Source organism: Nasonia vitripennis (assembly GCF_009193385.2).
Source record: "Nasonia vitripennis strain AsymCx chromosome 3 unlocalized genomic scaffold, Nvit_psr_1.1 chr3_random0004, whole genome shotgun sequence".
NCBI classification, from domain to species: Eukaryota; Metazoa; Arthropoda; class Insecta; order Hymenoptera; family Pteromalidae; genus Nasonia; species Nasonia vitripennis.
The window spans coordinates 3,379,803-3,398,857 of NW_022279623.1; the positions used below are offsets into that span (position 1 = coordinate 3,379,803).

The 19,055-nt window shown below is 44.0% G+C and overlaps 1 protein-coding gene across 7 annotated transcripts in view; it reads left to right on the forward strand.

The window, feature by feature from the left end:
• LOC107980810 overlaps nucleotides 1-19,055 on the forward strand; it is a 321,278-nt gene that overhangs the window by 125,223 nt on the left and 177,000 nt on the right. For 6 of the 7 annotated variants that reach the window (XM_031925614.1, XM_031925613.1, XM_031925619.1 and 3 more), the window contains one exon: nucleotides 18,393-18,432. The exons of the other annotated variant lie outside the window; for it this stretch is intronic. In XM_031925614.1, the coding sequence (XP_031781474.1) occupies nucleotides 18,393-18,432 (40 nt within the window). The remainder of the gene's footprint in view (nucleotides 1-18,392; nucleotides 18,433-19,055) is intronic. 7 annotated transcript variants of the gene reach the window in all.

The following is a 19,055-nucleotide window of genomic DNA, read 5'->3' on the forward strand; positions in this document are numbered from 1 at the left end:
GAGCAGCGATTTAGATTAAAGCCAATCCGCGATGATGAGAAAGAAACAAAAATTAAATTCACAAAAAAAAAGATCCATCAGACTATGGACATGATTTATTAAAAGAGAGGCGCTTTATTAAAGCCAAAGCGAAAAATATTTCACGCTACACGGTCCTCGCTTGAATATAAACCGCTAGCAAACTGAAAATTTTACACTCGCCGTCTGACACAGACGCATAACACGGGCGTTAAATTTCCATGACATGCGCCCTGATTAATCTACTCGTGACCGCATTAGTTCGCGAGAGCGAACGGGCCAACGACGGCGGCGCGCAGGCATTTTCAAAAAATATATATTTGCTTCCAGAAACGTTCCGAACTGTACCACGAATTTGCAATCGGTTCGAGTGTACCTGATCCATCCAAAGCTCCACTTCGTCAATTCGACGCAAAACGTTTGATCAATTAGAGACGTCGCATAACGCTTGTTTATTTATACGAGAATTTCGAGCTGAAAACCACTGCGATGCCAAGTAATTTATTGCGTAACACTCTTAAAATCGTTGATTTATAGCATCGGAGAATTCGTCCATCGCGAAATAATCGCGCGAAAGCGTGCCGGTGGCATTAGTCGAAATTTTTCGCAAAGTCCAGCCCTAACTGTGTGAAAAGTAGCCAAACAATTCGGCCTCGCTAGGTATCTCGAGACTCGTTGAAAATGAATTAAACGAAGCGAGCGTGCGCGCGCACGCGCGTGGGCGGGAAAAATCAGGCGCTACGGCGCTGGGGGAAATGCAAAATCAATGAGCACTTGATCTGGCCGAGAGAGCATCATGCGCGGAATCACAGAGTCTGTGAAACTTGGCGAGGAATTCAATTATCGCTCAGAGCGAGAGAGAGAGAGAGAGAGAGAGAGAGAGAGAGAGAGAGAGAGAGAGAGAGAGAGAGCAGGAGCGAACGCTCGGGCGAGATATGGGAAGAGTAGCGCGACGTGTGCGCGAGCGAAGCCAGCGCGCTCTTCAATGAGGGAAGGCACTCGACGCGAGTTCCGCCTGCGGATAAGGTAATTGGGAAGCCGAATCACACCCAGCCTTGGCGCTATATGTATATAGAGCCTCTTCGACTTCTCTCCGAGCGCGCCTACTCTCCCCGCCTTCTTCTCTCATATCTCGAAAATTTCATTCCGGAGGATATCGACGTGCGAGAGAGCTGAGGGAGTCTATTACGCTTTTTGAACATTCCCATACCGATCTCTGTGTGTGGACGCATGTCGGTTGGATTCCCGACAATGTAAAATTCGCGCTCCGTTAAATATCTCAACTATCAGTCCGAGAGCGATTCGCGCTGCACAGCGATGTAAACAACAAGAACAACTACAACAACAACAACTCCTCCGCAAGCTTCCGCAGCCACAACTCGACTGGAAGAGGAATTAGCAATCTGGCCAGAGCATTTCTCTGTATACTCCGTTTATTCCTCTGACACACGCCAATTCACCTACCGCTTTACATGTATACGTGCATCATCTCTCTCTGCCCCCCTCCTGTTTTGTAATGACCTTCACAGAACGACGCGGTCGTTTATATACCTTGGCCCTATTCATCGCGCTGCAACTACTTCGCGACGTCTCGCGCGGTACTCGAAAGATCCATACCGTGTCTGGAGAGCTTTGTTGTGTGTACGACGGGCCAAGTTCTCTCACGGCACGAGTATATACCGGGGGATCGAATCTTAGCCTCGGGCCATCGCGTGGTGCATTTCATGCATGTATTGATGACCAAAGGAATGCCCGATCGCGATGCGGATAACTTCCTACGACTCATTCATTCGCTCCCTATGGAGCCGCGATTGAGAATTCAAGAGCAACGCCGTCGAACAAATTCGATTGTACGCACTCGCCCGCTCTGTGCGAGTTTAATTAACGCGATAGCCGCACACGCGGAGGAAAAGGATCGGAGAGAAGTGCATTCGCAAAGTAGACGATTAGCGGCGATTATCGGGCAACTCCGAGCGATGGAGAGCTGGAAAGAGAGAACGCGCGCGCAAACAACGGCTCTGAATCAATCTTCGCAGACTCCTTTACTTTAACGTCACGTTCTCGCGCGCCCTCCTCCTCGCTTCTTCCGATTAAATTAAAATTCCAATTTGGATAATCAGTCGCGCGACTCTCTCTCCCTCTATATACGCTACACGTATACGTGTACCTCTAGCTCTCGAGTGTGAAACTTGGCCGGGAGTGTAGGCGAGGACGCGCGCCGAGTGTAGGAGGAAAAAAACAGCCGGGGCGAGTCTAAAGTGATTAACGTCGAAGTTCGTCTCGCTGTTGAGTTCGTATTTGGCGCGCGCGAGCCGAAACGTCAGCGATGCGCACTGGCACCTATACATTATTAAGAGCTCCAACTTGCGAGAGGCACCTTGACTTTAAGCTACTTATACGCGGCGCAAAAGATGCGGCTGAGCGAGTTCCGCACGCGCGCGGAGATATGTTTGCCGGGAGGAAAAATGACGCGAGAGAGAGGGAAGTGAGTGATAGAACGAGATATCAATTCGAGCATTCGCTGGATTCAATCCAGGACGTCGCGCACCGAATACCTACGTATCCACCTGCGCCCCGCCGAAGAGTAGGCTAAACTTTCGGCCCGCGTTCTGAAATGCAGATGCTCTCCGCGTCGGCGTGATAACTTTCGGGCTTCCGCTGACAAGGAGGAAACCGTCGACGAATCATTCGCGAGAGAGATTGCGATCATTTGCCGGGATTTTCGGGGGGAGACGCGTTCCCGAGCTACTTTAACGCAGTTATTCAAGGCGCAAGTTTGGAGTGAGTTGAAAAAACCGTGGTGCGCGATTACGAAGTGGAAACGCACGTTCTAGAGCAAAACAAAACTATTCAAGGGGCGAGAGCGTTTACGTGTAGCTCAGCGAGCGAGGATTTGATGTGCAAAAGGAACACGGAGAACCGTTGCTCTTGGCACTAAAAAATTGCTGCATAAATCCAGGAGAGAGGAAAATCGATTTCGAATCCTTCGCCTGTCGTGGAATAGCGCGCAAGGCGTTCCACTACTACTCTAGCTCACGTGAAATGGTCTCAAAGAGGAAAAAAAAGCTAATTTCCAATCGCGCATTCTCTCCTCTTTTTACCTTCTTTTTTTCATTTCCCTCGTTTGTTAATTGCTACTATCTCTCTCTCTCTCTCTCTCTCTCTCTCTCTCTCTCTCTCTCTCTTTCTCTCTCTCTCTCTCTTTCTCTCTCTCTCTCTCTCTCTCTCTCTCTCTCTCTCTCTCTCTCTCTCTCTCTCTCTCTCTCTCTCTCTCTCTCTCTCTCTCTCTCTCTCTCTCTCTCTCTCTCTCTCTCTCTCTCTCATTCTCCCTCCGCTTTTTTTATATCCCCGCACCGCGTGGCCTTCTTTCTTAAAGTAGAACCTATTTTTTGCCTTCGCTCCTATATATACACTTGCACTCTGATAATTCCGCTCCTCTCCTGTGTACCGGTTTTCTCCCTGCTCTCTTTGTCCCGAACACAATGTGCCGCCTTGCCTCAAACGAAATTTCGATGCGCCTGTTCCGGAAGAGAAATATTCAGAAAAGCTATCGTACTTTCACAATCACTTCGTATACCTCGACGACAGAAATATCATCTTTAATCCGCGACAAGGAGAGCTTAACCGCGCGATGCCATCTAAATTACAAGTCCACTTGAGCGGCTTTTTTCCTCGCGGAGCCAAATATTCCCGTATCATCAGGTTTCCGGTCTCGGTCGCGGCACTCATCAAGTCTAAGCCTATATATTGGTATATATAGAGCTGCTCGGGGGCTGGTGCGCAGAATCGCGGCATTATGATGTTCGGGCGTCCCGTCGATTACTCAAACGACCGCAGCCGCGGCAGCACAGTTGCAGATAATCCGACGCGAAAACGAAGATAAATCGAAGGGCTTACCTAGCTCCCTACTGCGCCTTCGTATGCACAAAATGGAAGGATAAGCCCACATCGCCTTCTATCTCTCTGTAGACGCGTCTCGTATCACTCCCTCACCTGCTTGCCGACTTCCAAAGTCGAGAGCGTTTTCGAGTGCGGAAGCTTCGTCTTTGCGATCGTGTATAAGACATTATGTATATATGTATACACACGGGGACCGATTTTGCGAGGAAAATAGTGAGAGGAGGCGCGGAAGAAAACGTCATCAATTTGCCGTCGCGAGCAGGAGAAACAATAACTGGATGAATTGCTCGGGGCAGCTTTTTTGCGGCTGTCAGACGCTTCGCGAGATCTGCAGGTCTCTTGTGTGTGCAGCTCTTCCATTCGTATGATAAGTTTTTACTTTTTGTCTGCTCTTTTCGAGTGGCTGGGGTTTCTTCTGCGATGCTGCTGATGTTGCGAGAATAATTGACGCTGTTTTCTTACTTTGATCGATCTGTTGGTTTGAATTCGATGAAACTGAACGTTTCAAACAAACCTATATAGACACGCCGTTTAATTTGAAATGTCAATGCCTCGTGCAAATTTTATTTCGAGATGTTATTGGGTATTTCTGCTTTTAAAAAGTTCGGATGATTACATCAGACGTTACACAATCACAGGTTTAATCGATCCATAATTCAGCAGCAATAAGTTTCAATCCATCGATGTAACAAGCACTATATAGGCAGTCGCAAAATAAGGCAGGCTTCTGTGACTGGTGAGACGCAATTCATAGGTTAAATAGAGTTGCTATACTCTTTAGAGACACTGTTTGCACAATAAACCAATACTCTGCTGCTAGTCGGAACCAGCAATTAGAGAATCGGGGCAAATGCTCGGCGATGCCGGCTTTCACAGAAATTGAAAATCGCTCGCATTTTCACTCATAGGCAACGGCTAACACATTTCACCATCAACTCCGCCAATAGTTTGCTATTCCGCCTCTATGAATATCAACACTTTGTATAGAGTTATATCATTAAAATATAACAGCGTTTTATAACGATGATCTAAGGATCCTTATACACAAGCGAGTGAGCTTTTGTAAATCCTCTCTTTAAAAAATGATGGCCTTTGTTGTGAAGCATTTAATACGTGATTCTGATTGGTTGCTGGTTGGTTGCCTAGGCAACGAGATCAGAACCGCGCTTTAAATTCATACCCCTCAAAACAGTCATAACTCATAACCCTGGTAGAAATGTTTGAGGTGTTTAAAATGAAATGTCGAAACCTTGATAACAGATAAAATATATGTAATATAACTAGCAAGAAATTTTAGTAAAAATTAATCACTACCAAGAGTGTGTAGTATTACAACATGTGTTTTGAAAAGTGGCACCCTAACCCTATTTGAAGTAGTAATAAAGTGTGTGAATATTATTTAGTTTTATTTTGAAATGTCAGTGAGAAGTTCAATTAAAAGAATAAAAAGTTTGAAGATATACTGTGTCTCTGTGCCCAAAGTCGCCCTCGGTGAGGTTTGAGAGGTGCATTTAAAGAAAAGTTCAGTATCCGAGTCAGTAAGTTTAAGGCTATCATTATACACAATGTTCTTTGAATTGTAAAAAGTCTACTAGACAACTAAAATATGATACTGCCACTTCCTATGTTACCTAGAAATATGTAATCTAGATGATTTAACTGTTTTTGTTCATATTTTGACATCCAGGCTCATGCGAATTTTTTAATTGAGCAGGTCAAATTTTACTTATAGCCAGTTACGCAGAAACTACTATCTCTAGCACATTGTATTTCTGGTTTCTAGCATATTTTTACATGGAGAAAGTGATAAATGTTTTGGCTTTTTTGTCAAGGTATTAGGTAATTAGAATTTTGACTTTTAATAGTTGTGAGAGATTTTGAGACCGATACCTGTTTTTCCATTTTTGCATTTATTCTCATTCAAAAACTAACAGGTCTAGAGAGATCATATTTTGCATATAGATTTCTTTTGTGATTGTGAAAAGATATGTAAAGTTGAATCAACGTTAACTAAAATACCTTTGTGTTCGACTACAACACCCATGATAATTATTTAGTCGTATAGCATGAGTTTGCATTCACATCAGTGTCGGAGTCGAAATCAGAAGTTTTTCAGTTAAGGTCGATTCAACTTTAAATATCTTTTCACAATCACAAAAGAAATCTATATGCAAAATATGATCTCTCTAGACCTGTTAGTTTTTGAATGAGAAGAAATGCAAAAATGGAAAAACAGGTATCGGTCTCAAAATCTCTAACAACTGTTAAAAGTCAAAATTCTAATTAATGCCTTGACAAAAAAGCTAAAACATTTATCACTTTCTTCATGTAAAAATACTCTGGAAACCAGAAATACAATGTGCTAGAGATGGTAGTTTCTGTGTAACTATCTACAAGCAAAATTTGATACGCTAAATTAAAAAATTCATATGGGCTTCGATGTGAAAATATGAGTGAAAACAGTTAAGTCATAATCATGTAAGTTACATGTTTTCTAGATAGCATAGTAAGTATCTGTGTAAAATTTCAGTTGTATAGCTTTTTTATAATGCAAATAAATGACATTGTAATGATAGACAAACCCACTGACTCTTATACTGAACTTTTCTTCAAATTCACTATTCAAACCAATGATGACGACATTGAGCATTATTAATATATTTATTAAAAAATAGTTTTGAGGGATTTAGTAACATGTTACATGCTTATAAAATATTAGCAGACGTTATTGTGTCGCTCAACACTTATGGTAGATTTTCTACCAGTGTTATTAGACAGAGATAGAATCAAGAGCGCGCGAAGCGCGCCTTCATTCCTAGTACTAATTAAAAGCTACTCGGTATCTGATTGTAGAAGACGCGACAGTATATAGCAAGAAGTTAATATCCTTTCCTTATGGAATGAAAACATTCCTACTATTTCAGCTTCGGGTTCTGGATTATATACTTATATTTATCGAGCCGGCAGCAGGCAATTACCTCCTCGTCAGAGTCATCGAGGGAAGTCGACACTTGGAGAGCTAGTCATAGTCAAGTGTCTCTTTGATAAAGCTTCTGCGACAATCTGTTGCATTGATTTCCTTCAGCGGCTGCAGCTGCAGCTTGTGCATCGACACGATGTAAGAAGTAGCCGAGCAGTGGCAGCAGCAGTGGCTCGAACTTGCCCGAGCTTTCGTATACGACAACACGGGAGAGAGTCGATGTGTATACCGCGCCCGCGCATCCCTCTCTTCCTCTTTCAAGCCCAAGCTCTTTATACGAGCAAAGTTTCAGCATAGAAAAGGCGGGCGTTGTCTCTCGCGCTGCCAGTGCCGCCAGCTGCGGTACTACCTATACACGAGGCGACGGCGGCGGCCGCCACCGCGAGCTTTTCAAGTCCCGCATATACTTTGCGCAAGCTTTATGCTCACATAAGCCACCTGTCTCCTCGCGCACGTAGCGCTGAACAACTTCCGTGAAAATCCGCAATTGAGGTGAACCCGACGCATCCGACCGAGCTTATTGTTATTTTTTTACTTGTCTCTCTCTCTCACGCTGGATTTTTTTTACGTTCGGTCTGCAAGCTTTGTCCGAACTACTTTTCTCTAGGGTTGCTCGCTGGCCTGTGCGTCTGATATGTGTGCAAGGCCACTCGCTAGAGTGAAGGTTGGGTAATGAGAAGCTTGTATACACGAGAATCCTCGTGTGTAAACATCTAAATTGTTTGATTCTGAATATGATGTTAAAAGTTTCGTTTACCTGAATACACAAGGATAACAATATTATAATGAAAAGTAGCGTTTGGGTAAAAGAAGCTCAGAGGTAATAAGGGAACATGCTGCTACTGGCTGCGAACAAACATCGCGCGCGTACGTGGAAATGGAAAAACCGTGTAAACCTCTAATTAAGGTGATATACCATACTTTTCTCGACTATGATGTGCGGCTTTAATTTTCCGATTCTTTGCTTTTCTCTGCCTCATTTTTCATACTTGATCATCTGCGTATTCGACGAACTATAAGTACATCTTAAATGAAATACTTCAACGAAAGATTCTTCATTCATGTAGTGATGATACTCAAAAAAACCTACTTACATCGACCTTACGATCCGGTATGAATAAAACGGCGAATTCAGAAAACGATCGCAATTTACAATCCGTTGTAGTAGCAGTTGGAGAATAAAATAGCGAAGAGGAAAAATTCAAAATTCGAACCTGTAAAATTCAACGTCCCGATTTCCGGAAATTTGAAGAACTTTCCGCGTGCAAAGCTCAAAGCTGACTGTGCAGTTTGCATGATTCCCGCATTAATTCAAATTTACTGCGCGCTCGGTAAGACTTTCTTCCAGATCGAAGCGTTTTTTCCCGACGCACGCACACCCATATGTATGTTGAGCGATAATGTATATCCGTGTCGTCTCTTTTACCTTAGATTTGGCGCGCGGAGGGCGTCGAGAGCTTTTCAGAATTTTCTCTCGCTCGTTCCTTCTCTCCACAACTACAAGCCGTGAGTTCGTTGTCAATGCCATTTAGATAACGGTGTCATCGCCGGCTTCGTTGTCTTCTCTTTATCTCCCTTTCTAGCGCTTTCTATCTCTTTGCGCTTTTTGTATCGACTCACGTACACAGTACTTACCTCACCGACAATTCTCTCTTTTCGAGGCGTTATCACCTCAGTGATTGCGCTCTCTTTATCTCGCGATTTCCTGGAATCGAGTTTATTATCTCTATGGTTTAGAGTTTAAAAAGTAATGACAACACAGCGCATCCTATGTGCCGTGTCTTCTTTCAAGTAAATGTTCTGCCTCACTGGCTTTACGGATAATGGGCGTCGTTAAACCATTATCTTTATGTATCTAATTATAGCCCACGCTCTTCTCGCTATATTTGTTACTGTTTGCATCGAGTATATTTGCAATTCTGTATTAATACACGTGCCTTGAATTAACGAAAGGTCGCGAGCCCGTAAATTGCATATCAAACTTATGCAGAAGTGTCGATAGCCGCACGAGTCTCAAACTTCCAGAGTACACCGAGTCTTTGTGAACAAGAAATGCGTGCCAAAAGGTCAGCGTTATTTCGCGTATTTCAGCCTCTTCGTGATTTATTTCACGACGTGATTGAGAAAAAAAATACGAAGACAGCCACGCTCCAGCGGATCATCACTCTTACATTTTTCAGGGATCGAAAATGGCCATAGGCTCGGTGACGTCAGATATATCCCTTCGACATCGATGTCTATGTATAATAGAGCGAGTATACGGCCAGCTCGCTCGCTCGAGTTAATTCAATTACGCGCAATCACCGCACGTCGAGAGAATCTCGTTTCCGCGCGAGAGAGACAGTAAATTAATTTCCCCCATCTCTATATAGCCCCCGCACCTCTCTCTCTCTCTCTCTCTCTCTCTCTCTCTCCCTCTCTCTCCCTCTCTTCCATTTACTGCAGGTCTTTGGCTTTCGTCTGATCGCTCTGGCGTCAAAGTGCGACGACTTTTTTATACGATCCGCGAGACTGTGACAGAACGCTCGGGGAAAGCTTTACTTTTTCTCGTTGAATTTTTTCCACTTTCGCCTAGAGCACACTCGGAACTTGGTCATCAGAGTTAACGATACCCAATGATTGACTGATTTCCGCAAAACGGAGTGGATCGAATTGACCTGATTGGATACTTTTGCTGGATATACTAATCACCCTTATTTACAGACGAGTATAATGTACTAATCTTAGTATAAGAATTGGTGTCATGAATTGAACATTCATGTTGTTCCATTAATAGCGTAGGTCGAATATTTAGACGAAGTACATTGTGCGAGCAGAAATATTGGTCACGTTCTCTCCAACAAATGTACCAAATTCGAAAATGTTACAATTAATAAAAGTATAGTCATATAACAGCAGCAGCGGCGCGTATAACCAGTGTAAATTTACAGCATGAATCACCGCAAAGCCGCAGGTACGTGTGAAAACTGCGAGGCGACGACGTCGGCAAAAACCTCTATAAACTCAACAATAACTTCGTCATTAGCCGGATTTATTCTGAAAAAAAGTCGCCTTAAAAAAGCCGAGACAGCCACAGCAGTGGTGCGCGGCAACACACGGCTCGTTCAAACAAGCTCGCTAACGGTGACATAACCGAGAGTAACTGCCGTCCTCTTTCTTAATACTCGCGGAAATCTACTTGGCCGCGAAATGATCGGTGTGAGGGCGAAGCAGCAGCAGTATTCCGGATGGCGCTAGGTGTAGCATCCCTCGGCCAGGTACACGCGCATTAGTCGACGATTTATGAGCCCGCCTCGCGGTCTTGTTTGTCGGGCCACACACTGGCCAGCAGCTATACGCTAGTAGTGCGCGCACGCTAAGTAAGAGCCAAGCGACGGAGAAAGATGTGTCCGAAGTTGGAAGGGGGCCCACGGAGTTATTACCGGCGGATTGAAACTGCGCGCGACCGCCTGCGGGCCCGCGCCAGCAGTTCTATACGCCGCACGTTGCACGCGAGACTGCTACTGCTGCCGCTGCTGCTTCTTGGAGCTTGGCGGAATCTCGGCGAAGAGGACCGGACAAATTGCACTTGGCCAACCGCTGCGCGATGAGCAGTTATTTTGCGGAAAAGAAATTATTATACTCGCACAGTCGCGATACGGTTCCTCGGGAAAAATGTCATCAGTGTATCCAACAGGTACGTGAAAGATATCGTATACCGTTCTGATATCGGCTCATTAGGGTCCGACTACGCCCCCAGAAAGGGATTCCGCACACGCATCGCGATTGAAAATCAAAACAATAAAAGACGTTCTGCTTGGACGATGACAAAAGTTGTGCATTCGGCGACACAATAAGCTCCCCATTAAGATTCCCGAAACTCTCCCTCTTCCCGCTGACGAAACTGAATGTTATAATAGAGCTGCCTCGGGGCAAAATAATATTATCGGCCGGCTGAGAGGGTGGGAGAGTCTGCGTGACGGCGACGCCGAGGCTTTATTATCCCTTGCCTTCCCCTGGGCATTCCGCGCCACCTCTTATTTCTCGACTTAGGTATACGCTGCTGCTGCCTGTCAAGACTTCCGTCGCCAGGCTCGACGCACATTTTTGATGTGTCGTGGCGGCGGCGGCTGCGTCACTCGGGAAATACGAAAAATCCAGGAAGATACGAGCCCCTCTTAATCACGCCACACACTGCGGCGAGCTGTGTAGGGGGCTATATTGCTATTTAGCGAAGGGAACGGCTCATTTTTTTCCGACCCGTCGAGCGCGCCGAGCAGGAAGTTACGGCTCGTGCCTTTTCGGCGGTGTAATTGATATGCGCCCATCATTACCCGTTATTGATTTTTCTCAGAGCGCGACTAATACACGGTGCTATCAATTATCGTGCAATAGAGGAGTCGAGATTCTACTGCAAAAAAGACCGTTATCCCTTCATTATTCTCGGACCCCGGCAACATTTGCCGATCTCTAAAAGCGGAGCTTCTCTCGAGGCACACGCGTCAAAGCTCACGCGCGGATTGCCGATTTAACGCACGAATCGCTCGTCAGCCACGCCGTAGGCAGTTTGCTCGCTTTGGCTCGCGCCGCAAGCTACGGCGGCGAGCTTTCGACCCTTTCATTCTGCTTTACGGACGGTGTAATTACTCGCGAGGTTGGGGCCGACTTCCGCGCGCTCGCGCTGCGGGGCTATGCTACAGGAAACGACCGAGAGCCGACACCGCGAAAAGACCCTTAACGAACGAAATGACCGCCTCGCCCCCGTCGATACGTTATACTCTTTCTACGGCTCGTGCAACGCTAATTTTTCGCTCACCGGCGAGATCACGCGCTCGGAGAATCGGATATTTCGCTCGGCTACTTCTTTGATGCGCTGAGATTTTTTTTTGCCTTAAAAGGGATTATTCGTTAGTTGTAAATAAAGTACACAGCAGCATCGATCGCTTGTCAATAATGAGCTGTTGTTGCGAAGTTGGGAAACATGCTCGCAATTACCTAAGTGGGTCAATTTGAATGTAGCAGCGTTGCGTTCGAGCGCGGCTTCATAAGTCGTTACTTTTTTATTAGTTATATACGCGTACATTACGATTTGGCTTCGTCTTTTTTATAATCAACAGTGGCTTGATAACTATCGCGCGTCTCGAGCGACCCAGATTTTTTCAGACTTTACGAATTTCTCTAAGGCATGAACATGAGTTCAGCTGTTCTAGACTGAGGCACTTCTTTGACCATCTCGTTATCTCCAGCAACCACAAGTCACCTCATTAAGATCTCTTTTGAGTGTCTCTCATGCGAAAAGGCCTCTCTCTACCTCGTATTTTCGCTTGTTTTCGCCGTGTTATTTATTTTTACATGATCGTTTTTAGTTTTATTCGGGTAAAAACTATTTGCAACGATATTACAATCTACAGGATTGAAAATTTATACTTTTAATCTTTGTTATTTAGAAAAAACGCCATCGGTTAATTGTTATAGAATAAAGAAAAATCGATTATTAAAAGTTTATGAAGAAGTGTAACCAAAAGGCAAAACAAATAACCAGGCGACGTGCCGAAGTAAATAATAAATGTATTATTATAAAACTGAAAGTAATATCAGTAATTTATTTTGGATTTTACATAAAATGATTCAACGTACATGCACGCGTAATAATTAATGTTTTTATTTATTAAGAACATTACATGCATGAAACATGATAACGATAAAGTTGGGAAGCTACGGCTGTAAATTAGTTCACTTCTGCGTTACTATATCTGATTTATAACTATCAATAGCAACCTCATTACATCGGTCAAATAAATGATACAAAGCTTTTTTATACTAAGATTACTTTGATATTTTAAAAAAGCATTGCATTTCTCATTTTTTTGTTTTATTGCATCAGATAAAATTGCTAGAAAGAGCTGCGAGACGAAAAGGAAAATGTAGTCACTGAAATCATGATGCTGGTGGTAGAAAATTGGTTGAGTTGCATGTGTAGCGAAAAAGAGCACATCTTGAGTGCACGTGCGGGATCTGTGCGCGGAGCGTAAAAAGGTTGACCATTACAAAATATTAGTCAGGCCATAAATCGACGGATATACTTCTTGGGATTATAGTGAAAAAACTTGTATACCTGAGGAATTTTGAATGTAGAAGTAATTGAAAAAATGCACTATTGTCTTTGGTCACGTAGAGCGTTCCTCCATTAGTTTTTGCTTTTTTTGTGCATGACATGTGCGTTGCTTAGCCCAAATTTATAAGATTTTCACATTCCAACATTTTAGATGAAGCATATTTCTTAATATACTTCAAGTAACTTTTCTTAATTTATACATCGAAACTTTTTTGTACAAAAGCCACGTACATCGAACTCACCTAAATTAAACAAGCCAAAAAAAGAGCCAGACTCATTATCTTCGTCCTCTTCTTACGCCAAGTCCTAACGCAGTCCCATCAATGTTGCAAAGCCAGCGCGAACAAGTATATGAGATTGAGAGAGTAAAGGGCTACTAGCGGCGGGCGTAAGCCGTATACACAGACCGCGCCATAGCATCACGTATCTCATTTTCGAAAGAACGTGCGCCTTGGCCCAGCTTGATTCGGCGCAGTGGCTCTCTAGTATCGATTGAAAGATGGATACCGGGTAAAATCGAGACAAATGAGAAATCGTGTACACAGAGGACTGCGCCCTGAAAATTCAAGGAGAGAGCTCACTTCGACTTTTTCTCCTCTCGATCCGCAGAGCGCTGTACGAAACTCCCGGAGCAGTGCAGGCGTATAGAGCGGGAAGTCAATTGCGCTAAAAGGTGTAGCGTATACGTACTTTCTGTGTGTTTCTTATTTTTCGGTCCGCGCGACTGCGGGAATAGCTCAAGTAGAGACGAGTCAGTCAGGACCCCCCTTTTCTTTATCTCCCTCTATATCGCTACTGCGTTTGCTCTTTTGCTCTCTTTCGACTGTATACTTTGGCTCGAGTGCTTGTCTCCCGACTCGTGTCGAGGAAGTCGTGCTGCAACCGACTCCCTCTCCTTCTTTGCGGTCTTGCGCGAGAAGGAAAGATGGATGAAAGCGAACTGCACGTCTAGAAAGTATTGCGAGTCAAAAAACGATGCTGCTTATATGCTGATCGATGGACAGATAGAACGAATTGAAACATGCTTTGAGAGATATGCGCGAATTTTCGATATTAATTATGGAGTTATATTAATAAATGTTAGAGCCTATGTTATACAGTGTGCAATTTATTATTTTTATATATTTCAGCTAAATCAGTATAATACTGTTAAAGCTATGATTCGAGTACTCGATGAATTTCGTAATAATATCCGCATGATACTCTTTTATTAATAAATAGTAGTAGAAATGCGAATCATAATACCAATTTAGAGCTACGTTACAACTACATCAAAAACATCTCGTCGGCAATTAAAATAACAGTTTCCCCAAAGAATCGCGTCGTCGTTTTTAATCAAATTGAGTGCCTCCTCGCAAACAAAAGCATCAATCTCCAATCCCGGAAAAGTTTCGTACCTCTGGAAAGTCGCTCGGATGGTATAGAGAAAAAGCGATTCAGACAACGAAAAAAAGCCGAGAGACTTTTCAAGACTCTGAATTGCGTTTCCATACGCGCCGCAGCAGCCGAGGGCGTCAATTGACGCTCTTTTCTGCCTCGCCAATATAAAAATCGCGGGTGCGCGCAAATTGCGTTGCTTTCGCAGGATTTTTTGTGTCCTGTCCTGGCTTTTCAGTGCGATCCGCGTCGCACAGCAGCTGCTCTTCTTCGTTTTGTTGCCACGCGATGCCATAAAGACTATTTTCCGCGGATCGGTATTCGGGGTATTTGAATTTTCTCGAAAATTTGTCTTCGCTTGACGCGATCCTCTCTCTCTCTCTCTCTCTCTCTCGCGCGCTCTCTCTCTCTCTCGCTCTCTCTCTCTCTCTCGCGCTCTCTCTCTCTCGCTCTCTCTCTCTCTCTCTCTCTCTCACTCTCTCTCGCTTCGTTTGTAATTCGCGGGCTTGTGTCGGGCGTGTTGGGTTCGCATTGAAATATTTGTGATATTCCTTTTCGCGCGGGCTTTTTAATATTACAGCGATAGAATGCCGCAATGCATATAGTTCTCTTTCTGTACACATTTGTGCGCCGTGAAATGCTTTTGAAAAATTTGACAGTAATAAAGTTACAGTGAAATGGATTTAACGTTTTGCTTTGAACATTCAACTATCCTGCTTCAACAAAGATATAAAGCCGGTCTTTTAGTCGACGAGACAAATTCGAGCTGCGCAGCATACACCGCGCATTAAGAAGAAGACGTAAATGATAATGCCAAATAAGAGCTGTGTAATATTCAAAATAGTGTATAAGACACAGGTTCAGCGAAACATTAGCATAAAGAGCAGGGGTAAGGATAATTTACATTAGACTTAACAGGGCCGCGCAACGCTGGCCAAATAAAAATCGCTGTAAATCACATTCGCTCTGGCTGAGCTGCACAATGGCCCCGATGTATACAAAACCACCGTCGCCGTCGACAGTGGCATTGTATTCGCGGCGGCAGTAATGCGCGCCTCGAAGACGCGAATAGCTCCCGTTTAATTTACGTAAGTACTCGAGCGCGACTTCGTCTCTCTCCCTCACTCGAAAAAGCCGAAAGTTTATCGCGTAAGTTTTGTAGAAATAAAATTTCTTTTCCGCGTTACACGCTGTGTAACACCAATGTAACAATCAAGAGTGTATGTTTTTGCGTAATCATACCAGCAATACCTGCGTTTAATTGTCTGTTAATCCGTTGTGAAACTGGGAGAAAAGTAAAATTTGGAATCTGATTACGCGCTTTTTTTCGAAAGTTTCAAGACTTCCGCGACCCGGTTCCGACAGTTCAACAATAAAAGACGCCACAAGCTCGAAAAGTTTCCCCGGCCCACGCACAATGGGCAGGAAAATTCCTCTAGGACGCTTACACCGAAAGCTGCGCGGACGTTTCGTTACAACTCGTCGACCTTAATTCCGCATTCGGTGGGGATCTTTGTGATCCAACGACGCCCCCCTCCCCTCTCTCTTTCGGGCCAAGATGAAGTCGCAAATCAGCAAGTCAAGTAGAAGCCGAAGCCGTCCGAGAAGTGTCGTCGTCGGAGGGTGTAGGACAAACCGCGAATTCAGAAGCGATGTAATTTTCCTCGCGACCCGAGCAGTTTGCCTTAATTTTTCCTCATTTTTGTCGCGGGGACCAACCCTTTCAGCGCGCGCCACCCGTCCTTTACAAACGGAAACTTATACTTGAAAGTTGGGCTTGATGAGTGGGGAAGAAAGAGAGGAAGGCGTTGAATATTTTACGAGAGTTTAATTTTCTGCGTGCTTTTGCCTCCTGCGCTTTGCTTGAATTTCTCGACCTCGGATTTCATTGCAGACGATACTTTTTCAAGTATTAATTCATCTCCGAGTGACCTACTTGCGAATTAACGTTACGTCTAGACAGTGAGATATCTACGTGCAGCTTTTGAATGCGAATCTTACACATGTTCTAGTTGCGTTATGTCGAGCAGCGAGTTTGCGTCGAGGACGGATCTTCAATTCACTTCTCAATCCTCGCTAATCTGGGAAAGCCCTACGTGATTGGAGTATATCGGCTAAGCGTTATATCTGCACATATGGACTATTTTGCGGGGTCAGTGCTCGCATCGACATCGTATACATACATAGCGTATAGTGAAAACCCCGTCAGTCCGCACGTTATTCGAAAAAATATTTCCGTTCAAAAACTCGCATCCCCGATTGACGTCCTAATCCTTATTACTGTATACATATAGGAACGGCACTTAGCCTGATTGCTATGTACCTTCATTTTTTTTTCCAAACATACGCACATCGGATACAATTGGCAAAAGCTCTCAATCCAATAACTGCAGGCTCCAGAGCCGTCGGTCGAAAAATGTCCATATTTTCCAAATCCTGTTTCGCTATATGAACGCGAAATTCCAAAACAGCTAGAGAGAGCCCGTTATTGCGCTCGCGGAAATTTCGGGGACGGAACTAAGAAGAGAGAGAAACGCGGGATGACACCGGTGCGAAAAAAAACAGGCTCGAAATAAAAAAGAGCGCAGATACGCGCGCGTGAGGTGGGATGCTTCACTCGCAACTTGTTTTCTCTCCCCCTTTTTTTAGCCATGCCCCGCTCTCATATTGGAGGTCATTGAAGAAGCTGTTATTGGGCGATCGAGTGTCATTCAGCGATGTACAACGACGACGAGATTAATGGAAATCCGGGGGAATTGAAAAAACGGAAGAGAGGGAGAGAGAGAGAGAGAGAGAGAGAGAGAGAGAGAGAGCGGATATGCACGCGCGTCTCTCGCCGTGTGCCATGTATAACGTACGAGTAGAGCTGCGCAAGGTTACACAGAGGGACGAGAGCTGAGTCGCTCTGCCTCTTGTTCGGAATTAGGATCGGGGCGCATGGCCGACCGACTGACCGGAAAGGTAAACGAGCTCGAAACTAATGGCCGGAATGACGAAACGCGCGTTAAAAGCCGAGTTGCTATCGATCTATTGGCTGCTCTCTCTCTCTCTCTCTCTCTCTCTCTCTCTCTCTCTCTCTCTCTCTCTCTCTCTCTCTCTCTCTCTCTCTCACTGACCTCCTCTTGTGTGTGTGTGTGTGTTTCCTGCTGTCCTTAGACGCTTTTTTTACACGCTGCTCTCTTTGTGTGTGCTCGTCTTTTTGTCCCTTTTGCGCAACTCTTCCTTTTGCTTTTCACGAGCCAGAGATTCGTCACAATCGTTTTCTTTAGAATTATCGACTCGGCAGGAGAGCTTTGACGGCTGAAGTTTGATTTAATTACTGCGGATTTCCGACAAATCGACAGTTTGCCGAGCTTTCAAATGAGATTTCATCGCTGACGCTTTGGAAACATTATTATGTCGGTGACGATTTAATGTATAACGAATATAATATAATATTAATGTTGAGTGTGGATGTAATTGTAATCAGAACGATATCAATTAGCTATTAATACCCTGTCGTAAATCTCAATTAACGATTGGGATCGAATGAAACGCATTGTATTTGATCACTGTAACGACTACATTTATCGCATTATCGTTTATTACTTATTCATTTTACCCACGAAACAATGCTTTAAGCGCAATAAGTATAGCAATATAAAGCTATCTGTGAAGAGCATGTGTGAAAAATATCCTTCTAGTTAAGTAGAATCAGCATTGTTTAAACTTTGTTCAGATAACAACGTCGCATAAACAATGATAATGAAGTTTTTTAATCAGAAGATAAAATATACTTCACGATTGATAGGACCATTAGCGTCTATATTGATTATTTTATCTTGAAATTTTTAGTGCAACAGTCGCTATTAATTAAAAATCGTCAACTTGACGCTTTTGTGTATTACACGGGAAACTGGTGACATAAAAAGTTTCAGTTTCCGACCAATTACCAGTATAGAAGTTAATAATTACAGCACATGTTGATGATTATATTTAAAAATGAAATTTCTACAATGTCTATAATTTGAAATTATTTTCCAGTTGAGTACCTCTTGTTTGCTGATATTGCATCTTCGAAGCAGTAAGTCTGTACTGAAATTAAATTATTCAAATTGAAGTGTAAAATTATCTCATAATATTACCACTATCCTCGTGAATAACGATCAGAATTTCAAATTGTCGTTAAAAAAAAAAAAAAGAATTTCCCCGCAATTCTTCGAGCGAAAAATTAAAGAAAAACGATAGACCGAGTACTCGAAGACATCGAGCAACCGCGGCATCGTCGAAGACATAACAATTATTCCAAACTCAATTTGCGAAGGCCATAAAGCGTAAACATAGCGAAATTTGCAATTCACATAGGTATCGGTCCATAAAAAGTGAGAAAAAGCAAAGCAGTAAAAAAGGGAGTTGGCGCCGGGCATACGGCTGTGCGGAGAATTCGGGCCAGTAAAAAAGTTTGGAGGGTAAAAAAGTCGACTTTTATCTGAAAGCCCGGCATTTTCGCGCAAGCAACTGCACTCGCCCGTTATCGTCGCGACGTGAGTCATACATCACCAAACAACCACCCGCTCGCCAGCCAACGCTCGCTGCCCTCTTTCCCCTCTCACATTTTCTCTCTCACTCTCTCACACCCACACACACTCTTTCTCTCTCCTGCACATTTACGAGAATCGCGATACGAACGCGCGTGACGCATTCTTC